This window comes from Hakea prostrata, chromosome 6, assembly GCF_041222555.1.
Source record: "Hakea prostrata isolate BN-2017 chromosome 6, UWA_Hpros_2, whole genome shotgun sequence".
Classification (NCBI taxonomy): Eukaryota; Viridiplantae; Streptophyta; class Magnoliopsida; order Proteales; family Proteaceae; genus Hakea; species Hakea prostrata.
The window spans coordinates 18702082-18715964 of NC_142605.1; the positions used below are offsets into that span (position 1 = coordinate 18702082).

Here is a 13883-nt window from a genome sequence, read left to right on the forward strand (position 1 = left end):
TGCCCATTCACAAAAATCACTGGATCAAATAGTATTTTAGGATGAATCCACAAATTTCATTCCACAACTAAACATTTAATTTTATAAATTATGACTTCATAAATTTGAAATCTCTAGATTTGAAAGATATTTGAAATCTCCAGACTCATGTAACCAAACAGACCCTAAAATAATCCATCATTAAGAACATGCATGGCAAGTTTAAGCCACCTGGATCATCGGATCATGTAGTGACGTAAGCCCCATGACAATTTTCAAAATTACAGAAGTAAACAGAGGTTAGGAATGAATTTGAACTGTAATATCCCTAAGGACAGAAGTTTTTTTTTGGTTAAATGATGCAAAAAGCATTTCATGGGACACAAATAAAAGGGTTCAAAGATTCGGTACGATTCTGCCGAGACTGGTTAAATTCCGGTCAACTCGAATTGAGGTAGCACTTCTCCTGCAGATTCTAGAGTGTTTAGGGTTTAGACCGATTTCCTTCAAAATTCCATGGATCATTTCGAATCGATGGACCGAGCTGGTAACAACCCGAGTCATAATTTCCCACTATTTCGTCCATTTGTGGTGTCTACCATCTCATTATCCCCTCCTCCTTGCCATTGATTCAAAACAAATACACAAATGAATACAAGTTAATAAGCAATTCACTGAAAGTGGATACAGAACCTCAAGTCTTACAAACATCAAGGAACATGGCTTTTGCCGCTACGCTCTCCCGTCCAGCAGCTCTGCAACTCTTATCTTCTTCTATGCATGGAGAGCGGTTATCCTCATCCTCTGAGTTCATGGGTTCCACGCTCAACTTTTCACCTTATGCTTTATCAGGTTCGTTTACTCTCACAGAGTCACAGTTCTTATCATCACTGAACATGTTCATCCTTATTATATGTACTCTTTGTTACTAGCGTATGGAGAGTACAATTTGCCATATGGGTTCCTTAGGTCTTATCATATCTTACTGTGTTTTTTTCTTGCTTTACCAGAGTGTACCCATTTGCTGTTCGTTCACTTTGAATTGTTTGGTTATGTCTCTACTTTCTTTCTTTTGCATTTCAGGGAAAAGGGTATGTTTTGTTCAGAAGAATTTTGCAGTTGTTTCGAAGAGGTTATCATTTTTGGAGGAGGCCATGCGAATCCGGAGGTAATTTACTAAGTGTGGTAGAGCATAGTAACTATATGGTTTATTTCATATAGTTATCAGGTTTGGGTTTCCGCGTGAGCCTTTTCCGGTTTGGAATATAGAAACATAGTCTGTATGTTTATAATCTTGGATAAGTTTATTTTGGTACTCACTGAGGTGAATCACCGAGGGACGGGAAAAAATAATATAAATAGTTAGACACCAAGCTATAATGAAACTATAGTTGGGATGCTGTGTCATCTTTACCAGAGCTGTGCATCCCAACTCTCATTGCCCTCCTAAGATAGCACATTGTGGCTTTGATGATCCGATCAATACCAGTTGAGAAAATTTGTAAGTCATATACCAGATTGATTGGTGGAAAATTTCTGTAGAGACGTGTGCAAATAACAGAAAAATAAAGCAGGGGAGAATGAGGATCAAATAAAAAAGCAGGTAAAAAACCAGAATTTCTGAATAATTGTTGGTACAAAAAATGAATATTTTTTTTCTTGTAAAGTTTACCATCAATTTTATTGGAAATGTCAACCCAACGGCAATGCAAATCCCAAAGCATCTCTCATTTCAGTAACAGCATCATGCTGTTCTCTCTCTCTCTCTCTCTCTCTCTCTGTCTCCCCATGTGGCATATTTAATAAGATGACAGAAATATTATTTTTCGGATCTCTCACTCATCTACTTTTTGACAAATTGCTTTCTTCGTCTCTTATTGAATTAAGCATGTTAATTTCTTGGTCCTGCATTTTTAATCCCTTTCTTCATCTTTTTTGTTTTTACAGCAACTCTCTGCAGTTGTAGTTTGGCATTCACTCATTCACTTTCATCAATCAAGATTGAGTTGTCAACGATTGACATGTAATATAGGGCCCTCTTCACTATCTGTTAACTCCTCCAACATCAATAAGAATAGACAGGGGCCTAATATGCATACCTTAATGTCAGTGGAAAACAGTTTTGTGTCTATTCTATTTCTTCTAGCCATACCCTAGACTTGTCATTCGCCCTTGCCATTTGCCCAATAAAGGTGAGTAATCAGATGATTCATAGTTTTGTTTGACATGCCAATGTTGTCTTGATGAAACCTTAATTATTTGTATAGAAGAGTTATCAGGTGACTGCATTTTTCCAACATATAAAATCCCCTTTTTAACATTTATCCAACTTTAAATCCTTTTTCTCTCTCTTAGTTTTGATGGTTTTGGGAATTGTCACTTGTGTCAAATGAGATGCCGGTCTACCTTTTTTATAATAATTGATGATGGAGCAGAAAGATGATAAACCCACTAGGGTATCATTACATAATTCCTGAGGACAGTTTTATCCTTATACCCTATATCACAACACTTACCCTCAAGTTGGTGTATGAATATCACACATACCAAATTGCATACAAGAGGACCAAGAACTTCACTACTTATTTACTTCAACCCTTTGTGAAAGAATCAGCCAACTTGTCTTTGGGTTTGACAAAAGATTTGCTAATCAGTCTTTGTTCTGGTTTCTCTTTGGTAAAATGATGATCAATTTCCACATTTTTGGTTCTATCATGCTAGTCTAGATTATGGGCAATACTAATAGTAGAGTTGTTGTCATAGTAACGCATCAAGAGCAATGATGTTGGAAGACCTGGGAGCCATATTAATTCAGAAAATGCCTTGGGACATGGCATAAAACTTGGCCTCAGCACTTGACTGTGCAGCAACAATCTGTTCCTTGCTTTGCTAAGTGACTAAGTTTGCATTTAATAAACCCTATGTTGATCATTGATCATCATAAGAACTAGCATAGTCAGAGTGAGTGAAGGTCTCTACTTGCAGATGTAAGGAGAAATTAAAATTGCTTTGCCCGGGACAGCCTTCAGTAACATAAGAGTCGAACCACTGTATCCTAATTAGTATATGGGTTGTGCAACTACTGGCTGACCATGCTGACAGCAAAGACTGTCTTGCAAGTATGGGAAATATAGATCAGCTTTCCAACGAATATCTGATATTGTCCTTTGTTGATAGGGTCACTAGTTGTGCTAGACATACAAACATTTTCTTCAAGAGGAATCTCTGATGATTTATATCCCAACAAGCTGGTCTTAGTAACAAATCCAGAGTGTATATACTTTGAGAGAGAAATGCTCAATTGGCAGATCCTACAATCTGAATTCCAAGAATACCTTAAGTTGCCTAGATCCTTGATTTCAATTTCTTTCCCAAGTTTTGACTTTAGTCAAGCAATCTCTTTACTGTCGCTGCCACTGACCACAATATCGCCCATGTCGATGATCAGAATAACTTTCTTGCTTCTCAATCTCTTGATAAGAAGGGTGTGGTCAGCATTGCTTTGGGTGTAGCCAAAATGAGACCATTGTACCATGAACAAGAAGACTTCCATACCAAACTTTTGGGGACTGCTTTAAACTTCACAGGGCATGCGGCAGCTCGCACCTATGAGTCTCCTGAAAGGCAAATCAGGAGAGGCATCAAGGTAAACTTCTTCCTCTAATTCCCTTTGGAAAAACTTATTTTCCACAATGTCAAAGCTCCCATCCAAGCTTAACTACATATGACAAGATAACATGTACCATTTTCGTCCTAGCAATAAGGGGCTAAATAAAAAATCATGATGAATTATGGTGGTATTTTTACAACAATAAGCCTTGTCCCAACTAAATGGAGTCGGCTACATGGATTCTTGCTTTCCAATCAGTTCTATTTGAGGCCATGTTAGATACAAGGCCTAAGCTATGCATATCCTTTCTCACCACTTCTCTTAAGGTTATCTTATGTCTCCTCTAGCTCTTCTAGTTCCTTCAATCTGGATTATATCACTTCTCCGTACGGGGGCATTTATAGCTCTCTGTTGAACATGGTGGTGCCTTCCCGAAGCTTATCACTTATGGGAGCAACTCCCAGACCAACTCTAATATGATTATTCCTTATCTTATCATTCCTAGTTTTGCCACTCATCCATCTTAACATCCTCATTTTTGCTACACTGAGTTTATCTTTATGATTCTTTTTAATAGCCTAGCACTCTGCATTGTATATCATAGCTGGTCGAACGACGGTCCTATAGAATTTTCCTTTAAGCTTTAATGGAATATGTTGATCACACAAGACTCCAGATGCACCTCTCACTTCATCCACCCTATTTTAATTCTTTAGGAAATATCATCTTCTATATCATCTCTTTTATTTATGATTGAACATAGGTATCTAAAACAATCACTCTGAGGAATCTCTTTATCGTCAGGTTTCACCATCTCATCGTCTGTCTGATCATGACTAAAGTTACAAATTAGATATTCTGTCTTCGTTATACTTAATTTAAAGCCTCTTAATTCCAATGTTGCTCTCTATGATTCTAACTTGGTATTGATCCCCATATGAGTCTCATCTATTAACACAATATCATCAGCAAAAAGGATACACCAAGGGACCTCGTCTTGAATGTTTTTGGTTAATTCATCCATTACAAGTGCAAATAAATATGAGCTTAAAGTTGATCCTTGATTTAGCCCAATCGTAATTGGAAATTCATTACTTTGCTCTCTCACTGTTTTTACACTTGTCACTGAACCGTCATACATATCCATAACTAGGTCTACATATTTACTTGCAACACTTCTTTTCTTTAGTACTTGCCAAATTAACGCTATAGGAACTCTATTATAATCTTTTTTTAGGTCAATAAATACTAAATGAAGGTCTTTCCTACACTCTTTATACCTTTCCATAAGTCTCCTAATTAGGTAAATAGACTCCGTTGTAGATCTTCCCGGCATAAACCCAAATTGGTTCTCTCGAATTGTGGTGAAGTGTCTCAAACGGGTTTTAATTACTCTCTCCCATAATTTCATAGTATGGTTCATCAGTTTAATGCCCTTATAGTTATTACAGCTTTGAATATCTCCTTTATTTTTGTAAATTGGAACCACGATGCTTTTCTTCCATTCATCTAGCATTTTCCTTGTGCTCATAATCTTATTAAACAACTTAGTCAACCAAACTAGCTTGCGAGTTCCTTAGCTCTTCCATACTTTTATTGAGATTTCATCAGGACCTTGTGTCTTGCCTAGTTTCATCATTCGTAGTGCTTCTCTTACTTTGCACATCAAAATTCTTCTCATATATGTCTGAAAATTGGTGCCTTGGTGAATGGTGTAATGATCTGAATCATAGGTGCTTGAAGCATGTTAGAGAAATAGATTTTCCATCTTTTCTTAATGTCCTAATTACATACTAGTACTTTACCATTTCCATTTTTAATACATCTAACATGGTCAAGATCTCTACTTTTTCTATCCCTTGTTTTAGCTATTTTATAAATAGAATTTTCCCCTTCCTTCATACCCAACTTATTGTATAACTCTTCATACTTCTTCTCCCTTGCTTTCCTGCAATTTTCTTAGCCTCATTCTAGCCAACCTTTACCTTTAAAGATCCTCAACATCCTTAGTTCTTTGCCATGTCTTAAAACTAGCTTTCTTATTCCTAATGGCTGCTTGAACCTCACTATCCCACCACCAAGTCTCTTTATAAAAATGGAAGTTTTCCTTTTGATTCACCTAGGACATCTTTAGCCACCTTCTTGATACACATAGCCATCTCATTCCACGTCACATTAGTGTTCCCCTCAAAATCCCACTTTCCTTGTTTGACTACTTCAATAGCGAAGGATTTCAAGCACTCTCCTTTCAAGTTCCACCATCTTTTCCTGGGATAGTTAACTTTGCACTTTTTATGAGTTTTTGGGGTTAGACACACATCCAAGACCACAAGTCTATGTTGTGCAGTTAAGCTTTCCCCTGGTATCACCTTGCAATCCTTGCACAACAATCATGGTGGTATTTTTACAAGCATTAAAAAAAAAATCTTAAAATTCTGAAATGCATGACCAAAAACCAAGAAACCCCCCCCCCAAAAAAAAAAAATCCAAAGGAGACAAGAATGGAGATTTGAGGGCATTATAAAAGAAAAAGGGGCTGTGAGGGGAGACATATTGGGGAAGAAAGAGAGTTTTAAGTATATAGGAAGACCTACTAATAGACCGAAACTTCTCCTTCATTCCATTGTTTTTCTCAACATGAGCCCTGTTTTCCTTCTCAATAGCATCTGTCCAGTGTCCGCCCTTCTGCCTCTTCCTCAATGATTTTTCTATTATTAAGCTTTGAAGTCTACCAGGACTCCTTTTGATTTTCCAAGTTGGCATGGTGATGTCAGGGTTGCATATGGGTTATAGTGGTAGTGACAGTGACAGGGGACTTGTAGGATGCTGAGTTTGCAACAGCTTGTGGAGGCAGAAGCATGCAGTGGTGAGTCTTGGTCTGAAGGGTGCTTCCTTTTTTTTTTCTTTCTTTCTTTCTTTTTTTTTTTTTTTTTTTTTTTTTTTTTTTTTTTTGTGGGGTGGGGGACGGCTGGTTAAATCGAATGAAGAACAGGTGCTTGAGGTGGGGACTTGGTGCAGGATGGAGGTAGGGCAGTGGTCTTTGAAGGGAACGTTGGTCATTTAAACTTCACAAGTTTTAATTGAATAACTCATAAGGGTAAAAGTTTAGTTTAGTAGAACACGGTCCTCCAAATCCCAATGTCGTAGGTTCAAATCCTACAGAGTGTGATTCTGAACTTCTCCATTCAACCACTAACTGTAGAGTAACAGTGTCAGATTTCATGGACCTTCAAGTAATTGTTTCGAAAGTTGGGGGATAACAACAATGGGGTGTACAAGTAATTTTCCCTTTTATCTGAGGGAATGAAAGACTGGTTTGGTTCTCCTTGATTTCTTCTATGGTGTTAAGAAAATATTTTTTCTTACTGTTTCTTATGTTGCTTATCTGGGATATTTGTCTACTGTTAGAGAACGGGAGCTTCAAACTGTGAAACCTTTCAAGCGAAGGCCACCTTTAAGACGTGGAAAGGTCTCAGCACGGCTACCAGTTCCAGATCACATTCCAAAGCCTCCTTATTTGAGTTCAACTTTGTTGCCAGAACTCTCTGGTGAACCTCAAATTCATGATTCTGAGGGAATTGCTCGGATGAAGGCCGCCTGTGAGCTTGCTGCTCGTGTCCTGGATTATGCAGGAACACTAGTTAGGGTGAGAACTAATTATTTTTCCCCCCAGAATTTACTGTTCTAGGTGTGTATAATGCTGTAGATTCATTTAATTAGTAATACAAATACTAAAGATGAACTTCTCTCAATGAGTTAAAACTCAGCACAGGAGATGGGTTCAGGCTGCGTTGATCATGATTTGGATGGGCTGATACATCAGTCTGATCCCAATACCTAAAACTTAATGACTTCTTTTCTTGATAACAAAAGTTTCAGATGCTAAATATGACTGGATAAAAACGTAATGCTTCGAGCTTTCAAGATGTGTAATAAAAAACAGTGCATATGCTGTCTGGGAGTTTTGGTTCGCCATTTTCCAGGGAATTTCTTTTTTCGGGTTTTTTTTTTGGGGAGGGGGTGGGGTTTGGTAAGGACAGCCATCTTAAGATCTGATACTTCAGGAATACCTTATTTAAGTCCGTAACAACATTTGTAAACTTTTATATTGCAAGAAATGTTGCAAAATGTGGTAATTTAGATTTGCACCCTTAGTTGGTATCATACACTGAACGCTATTGTAATCACCTAATCTGCACATTTTTTCAGTATTGGAAGACAGAGAAGACAAGTATGTACTATGAATGAAAACATAGTATTGGTCAATAATTATGGAATAGGACAAAGTACATGTAAATAGGCTTCGCAGAGATCCAAGTCTGATGCGGCCTGCCTTGAAGCTCAACATGTCAAGCCCACCCAAGTAAGGAGATTGGCCCATATTCAAGCTCAGCCCACCTCTAGCCTGGTCTAGTTCTTGTACAATTCCAGCCCAAGAATTAGTTCCATTTTGGCCTTGTTATTCTCTAAACATTGGAGCTTGCATTAAGGAGCATTGGAACCTCTACTTCATTGGAGCTTGCATCAAGGAGCTTTAGAACAAAACTACTTCATTGGAGCTTGCTTCAAAGTACTTTGGAACAACACTAGTTATTGGCAGTGTTTACTATTTATTATATTTCTAGTTCTAATATATATCTAGGTCTTATATCAATCTCAACCATTGAAACCCCTTTGTAATGGGATTTCGTAGTAATTAGATACCTTTTCCTATAAAAGGCTATCTTGTTTTGTAAATGGAATATTAAAAGCTTGAAGGATACATTGCCTAAGAGTCTCCATTGAACCTTGAAAACCTTAAAGAGTAGGAGGAGCATTTCTAAGTGTGCATCCTTGAAGAGTTGCACTCCATCAATCTGGAAGAATTGATGCCCTCTTGAGCTTTCATTGGAGGCCTAGAAGAGCAGCCTTTGAAGTTTTACTCATCCCCTTCATTTTCTACCAAAACCCACCTATCTGTCCACCCATATTCTCTTACTTCAATCCTCATTTCGGTCCTGTTCTAGTTCTAATCTGAAGAAATTCAAAACACAAAAGTTGTAGTTCTACAAGTCCTTGAAATACTGGCTTTTGAATCAGGTCAACCTAACCTATATTTGAAGGAAATACACCATTTCTCCCGAACCACTTGAGAATAGAAATTCTGCTTATAGTTGTGACCAGTTTCGGTGTGTGCTAGTCACTCTCCCAATCCTATTGTTCCAGTAGCTCTGCTTGGGCTACATCATTTAGTATCAGAGCTTTGGTTGGAGGGACAATGCCTCCAAGACAAGTAAGACGACAAGGAGGTAGAACCATTCTCTTGGACGAAGTGCACACACTTGCTGAAAATATGCAGCAGCCTGTGCAACAAAAAATTGATGAGTTGATGTGAGAAGTTCAACACTTGAGGCCAGAAGCAAATTATCTCCACCTCGTTCTAGAACTAGAGGGTCCTATGATGGCTCATCTTCTTCAAAAAGTGATTGACCTTTCCCCTGAAGAAGGATGCCTCCACACCATGCACAACGAGTTCATAAACCGGATTGGGAAAAGGAAATCAAAAGAGCTATTCCAAAATTCTGAGGTACAGATTGTTAGGACCCCTTCTCACTAGCCTAACTTATCTCCCTACCAAACTCCTCAACAGCAGCAAAGATTACTCGTTGATAAATAAAGACATGCGTGAGAGTTGATATCTTGCATATATATTACCATCCACTTGATCCTCGCTCTATTCATCGCTACTATTCTTGGATGTACGTTCTCTCCCTTTCCTTCTCGGGGCTCCCTCTCGTCTCTTGCCTTTCTCTTCCTCCCCCTTCTTTCGGCTCTTCCCCTTTTTTTCTCCCTCCCCGGTCTCTCCTTGATTCTCTTATCCCCGTCTTCCTCGCTGTTCTTCTTTTGTGCATTTTGGTATTTGCCCTCTTGGGTTGCCCTTGCCTTCCTCTCCTCTCTGTGTCTCCCTCTCCCTTTTCCTTGTTCCCTTTCCTGTTTTTCTGTTTTCTTCTTGTTCTTCTTTCGTTGATACACTTGTGTTCGGGGTTCCCTCCCTCCTTCGTTTCCCTTGTCGTCGGTTTTCGTTGTTTGACTCTCTTCCCGGGGTTCTCCTGGGTTTGTGCCATTGTCCCTTCTTGCCTTGGTTTGGTGTCTGTGTTTGTGGGGTGTTGTTCCCATCTTCGGTTCATGTTGGTGGGTGAGTTGTGATGTTGGCCCCTACCTTCTTTAGTTGTGCATGCACCGGATGTCCTTGGTCGGGTGGGAGTGTTTTGTGTGGACCAATTTGGGCTTCTGGGGTTGCCGTGTTCTGTGAGCTTCTCTTGGGACGTTTGGCTACTTCTTGGCGGTATGGTTGGTTTGACCTCCTGCCTCTTGATGTCACCTCTCTTCGGTGTTGTTTGTGGCCGCATCGGTCTTGGGCTACCCGTTGTCTTTCTTCTTCTGTCCCGTTCCCTCGGGTTGTCACTTCGCTACTTTGGAGATTCCCTTCCACTTGGTGTGGGGGCTTCGTCCTGACTATTTGGAATGGTGTCATCTTGGTGAGATGATATGTGTATTGTCCAATATTCAGCCCGGGCCGTGTCCAATTTTTTGGTTGTCTGCGCCGAGATATATCTCGGCCTCGATTCCCACTTCGTTTGGATCTGTTTGAGGATGTGCCTCTATTTCGGTTGGTCCCGCTAGCCTAGCTCTTTCCAGTTACTCTGAGACCCCCCGATCCGACTGGATTTTGGTCCATGGGCCTCTTCTCCCGGTGGGTTCGCCACATCTCTTGCTGATTGGGTGTGTGGTGCCTGGTGTCCGTTTTGTTGATCCCTACCACCTATGGTGTCTCCACCCACTTTTGGCATCCCGATATCGGATATCTTCCGTTTGGTCCGGTTTGGGAGGGCTGTCCCCCTGGTTTCTGGCTTGTGTTTGTCCTTGACATGTGTCCCTTGCCCTATTTTTGCCCTTCTTCATACCTACCCATCCCTGCTGTTCTTTTGTAGGTGCTCCGGTTGGGTAGTTTCCCGTTTGGTCATTTTGACCCTCGGTGCCAACGTTCTTTGGGTCCCATTCTTCAACTTATATCTGTGCGTACCACTGTTGATTGCATCGCTGCCTATAGTGGTTGATGTCTTCGCTTCTAATTCTTCTCCACCTTCCCCTTGTGGATGACTCGTGGTTGGGCCCTCCTTTGCGGGATGTGGTGCCTTTGTTTTCCCCCTGGTTTGTATAGGATTTTCATCCCTCTTCATTCCATTTCTGCTGATCTTCCCCGTTTTTGATCCAATATTTTGAGGCTCCTTTGGTGTCACTTTAGTGTCTTCCCGAGGTTGGCGCCATTTTTGATTGTACCCCCGCCATTAACTCTTTCTCATGCTGTTTGGGCGCTCGTGGTGTGGCTTTCTCTGGCGATGGATGCCTTCTTGATGAGGCGCTCCTCCCTCCGTGCTTCGTTTCACCATTCTTTCATCGGCTGGTATGGTAGTCTTGTTTTGCTTCGGCTGTGTGCTTCTCCCCGTAGCATCTTTCTTCACGCTTGGTGTTGCTTGTATCTCGATATTCGAGTATCGTTCGCATCAGTAATAATGATAGTGTTCTCCCGAGTTATATCCTTAACTTTCAATGTAAAAGTAAAATTGATTTAAATGAAATTAACAAGGTTGATTGGTGATTGATTAACTAAATACTCAAATGACAGGTAAAGAAAACTAAGGAACTAAAATGTAGATTAAGCAATGGAAGAAACTTAATGAGTGACAAGTGTGCTAGGAATCAAGTTTCCTTTCCCCTGAATTTTATAACACAAATACTAAAGCAATACTACAGCCCCAAGATAAATCAAGAACTTGGAATGAATGGCAATATGGTATTTTCCAATACACATAAGCTAGCATCCTAAATCAACATCTGCATATTCCTATGAAGAATTGAATTAAGAATGCAATTAAAACCCAATCCAATCAATGGTAATGTGAGGTAATTGGGTATTCCTACCCAACCTACTAATTAACACAACCTAATTAAAGATGATGCTAACTCACACAATTCAACAAACACCTAGACTTCATTAATTTTCCAATTAATGAAAGCATAACATTCATTCAAGAAAGATCATTCAAGAACTGAAATTAGTCAATATAACATGCTGAATTCATTAACAATAAAGTGGATTGCAATAAAACTAAAGAACACATGATTAGTTACATATCAAAATTCAGGTTTAGGTACTACTATCATCCCAACACAGCTAAGATTTAGCCCATAACAGAATTCAAATGCATAAAACCAAGTATAATTGACATGAGACTAGAAAGTAAGAAGATAGAGTTATAAAAACTAGAAGAAACTAAGGCTTCAATGCTTCCACATGAGCTCCAGCTTTCTTCTCCAGCAAATCAGCAACTCCAACAGCTCCTTGCTTCCACAAGAGCTCCAGCTTTTGTTCTCTCTTCCCTCCTCTCAGCTGAGTCTCTATTCCCAACCTTGTCCAATCTCTCCTTTTTCCTCCTTGCCTCTCTTCTCTTTCTTCCATAAATGTCTTCAATCATTAGGTTAGATTCTGGCCATAGGATTAGAACTTTCCTCCTGAGATCAAGGGCTGAAAACCATCATGTATTTACAAGAATTTAGTCCACTTAAGTTAGCCCTTTTTGGTCAATTCCATTTGAATTGGATCTGAGAATATTCTGCTCCGTTGTTGTAGCAATGCAGCAACAACTCTACAACAAAGTTAGAGGACATGTTCTTCTATTATGAATCTTCACCTACATGTTCAAGAGAAAGAGAAACAGTCAAATTCATCCATAAAAAGAAGGGAAATTCATGCAATGTGACAAAAATGAACTAAACAAAATGCAACATGTTGAGACTAAATAAGACAACACCTAATGAATACTATCACTAAAACAAAGACAAAATACTCCTAAATCAAGCCATCTCAAGTATAAAAGTTATAAATCTTAACTCTATTTCATAGAGTTATCACTTGGTGAGTGGTGTGGCTATTTTCCCATAATCGCGAACGAATCGCCGATAATACCCCGTGAGACCAAGGAATCCTCTAAGTGCCTAGACATTCTTCGGAAGTGGCCATTCGACCATGTAGCGGATCTTTTGTGGATCTGCTGAGACTCCTTCAGCAGAAATTATGTGCCCCAAATAATCCAATGTGGTGACAGCAAAGGAGCATTTCTTTTGATTCACTACCAAGTGATTTTGTGATAATATGTATAAAACACACCGTAAGTGATCTAAATGATCATCCATGGTACCTTGTAGACAAGAATATCATCAAAAAATACTAGCACAAATTTACGTAGGTATTTGCGGAATACCTCATTCATTAGTGCCTGGAAAGTCACTGGTGCATTGGAAAGCCCAAAGGGCATTACGAGGAACTCGTAATGTCCATCATGTGTGCGGAATGCCGTCTTCTCTTCATCATTTTCAGCAACTCGGATTTGGTGATACCCGGATCTGAGATCGAGCTTGCTGAATACCTGTGCGCCTCCCGATTCATCAAACAACTCATCTATCGTTGGAATAGGAAATTTGTCGGGTATAGTGAGCTTATTAAGTGCCCGATAATCGACACAAAACCTCCATCCTCCGTCTTTCTTCCTCACCAACAACACTGGACTGGAATATGGACTTACACTGGTCGAATTAGTCCGCAGCTAACATCTCACCGACTAATCTCTCCACCTCATTTTTTGTGAATGTGGGTACCGTATGGCCCGAGGTTTGGTGGGTTATCCCTCGATCAACGTTCGAATGATCCCGTTGTCTTCTTGGCGGTAAGTCCCCGGGTTCTCAAATAGGGAGTTGAAATATTCCAAAGCACTTACTCTCTCGTCAAGATTTACGGCTCAAACATCCGCTTGCATGGTTTCAGCCACATTCCACTACCCTCTTGTTGTGCTGCCTTCCCGTTGATGTGAGATGTCTCCGCCCGAGTAGTGCGATCCCCTCTTAGTGTCCCGGTTTGTTCTCCCATTTGAACTTCGAGTTTGGAGCTTCCGGTTGCTCGAATATCCCCTAAAGAGGAAAGCCATTCCACCCCTAAAATGACATCGATTCCACCAAGTTCGAATGGTAAGAGCTCCCGCACGCACGTCTCCGTGCATATGGTAATGTCACGACATACTCCCCGGCCTTGTACATGCTTACCGTCCCCTAAAGTGACTTGAAATTGCTTCTTCCCTTCAACCTTCAACCCAATCTGTTGTCCGTTGTTGTGGATAAAGTTGTGTGTTGCGCCATGTCTACTAGCAACACCACCGGTTTCCTTCATCGACCCTCTCAATTTCAGCGACGGGGTGAATCA

General features: G+C 40.0%; 1 protein-coding gene across 1 annotated transcript in view; it reads left to right on the plus strand.

Annotated features, from left to right (window-relative positions):
• The first annotated feature begins 449 nt into the window (after window positions 1-449).
• The window catches only part of MAP1C (methionine aminopeptidase 1B), a 34377-nt gene continuing 20943 nt past the window's right edge, over window positions 450-13883 (plus strand). Inside the window, exons 1-3 of the mRNA XM_089157839.1 lie at window positions 450-831; window positions 1063-1147; window positions 6998-7235. Of these exons, the coding sequence (XP_089013965.1) occupies window positions 699-831; window positions 1063-1147; window positions 6998-7235 (456 nt within the window). The 5' untranslated portion in view covers window positions 450-698. The remainder of the gene's footprint in view (window positions 832-1062; window positions 1148-6997; window positions 7236-13883) is intronic.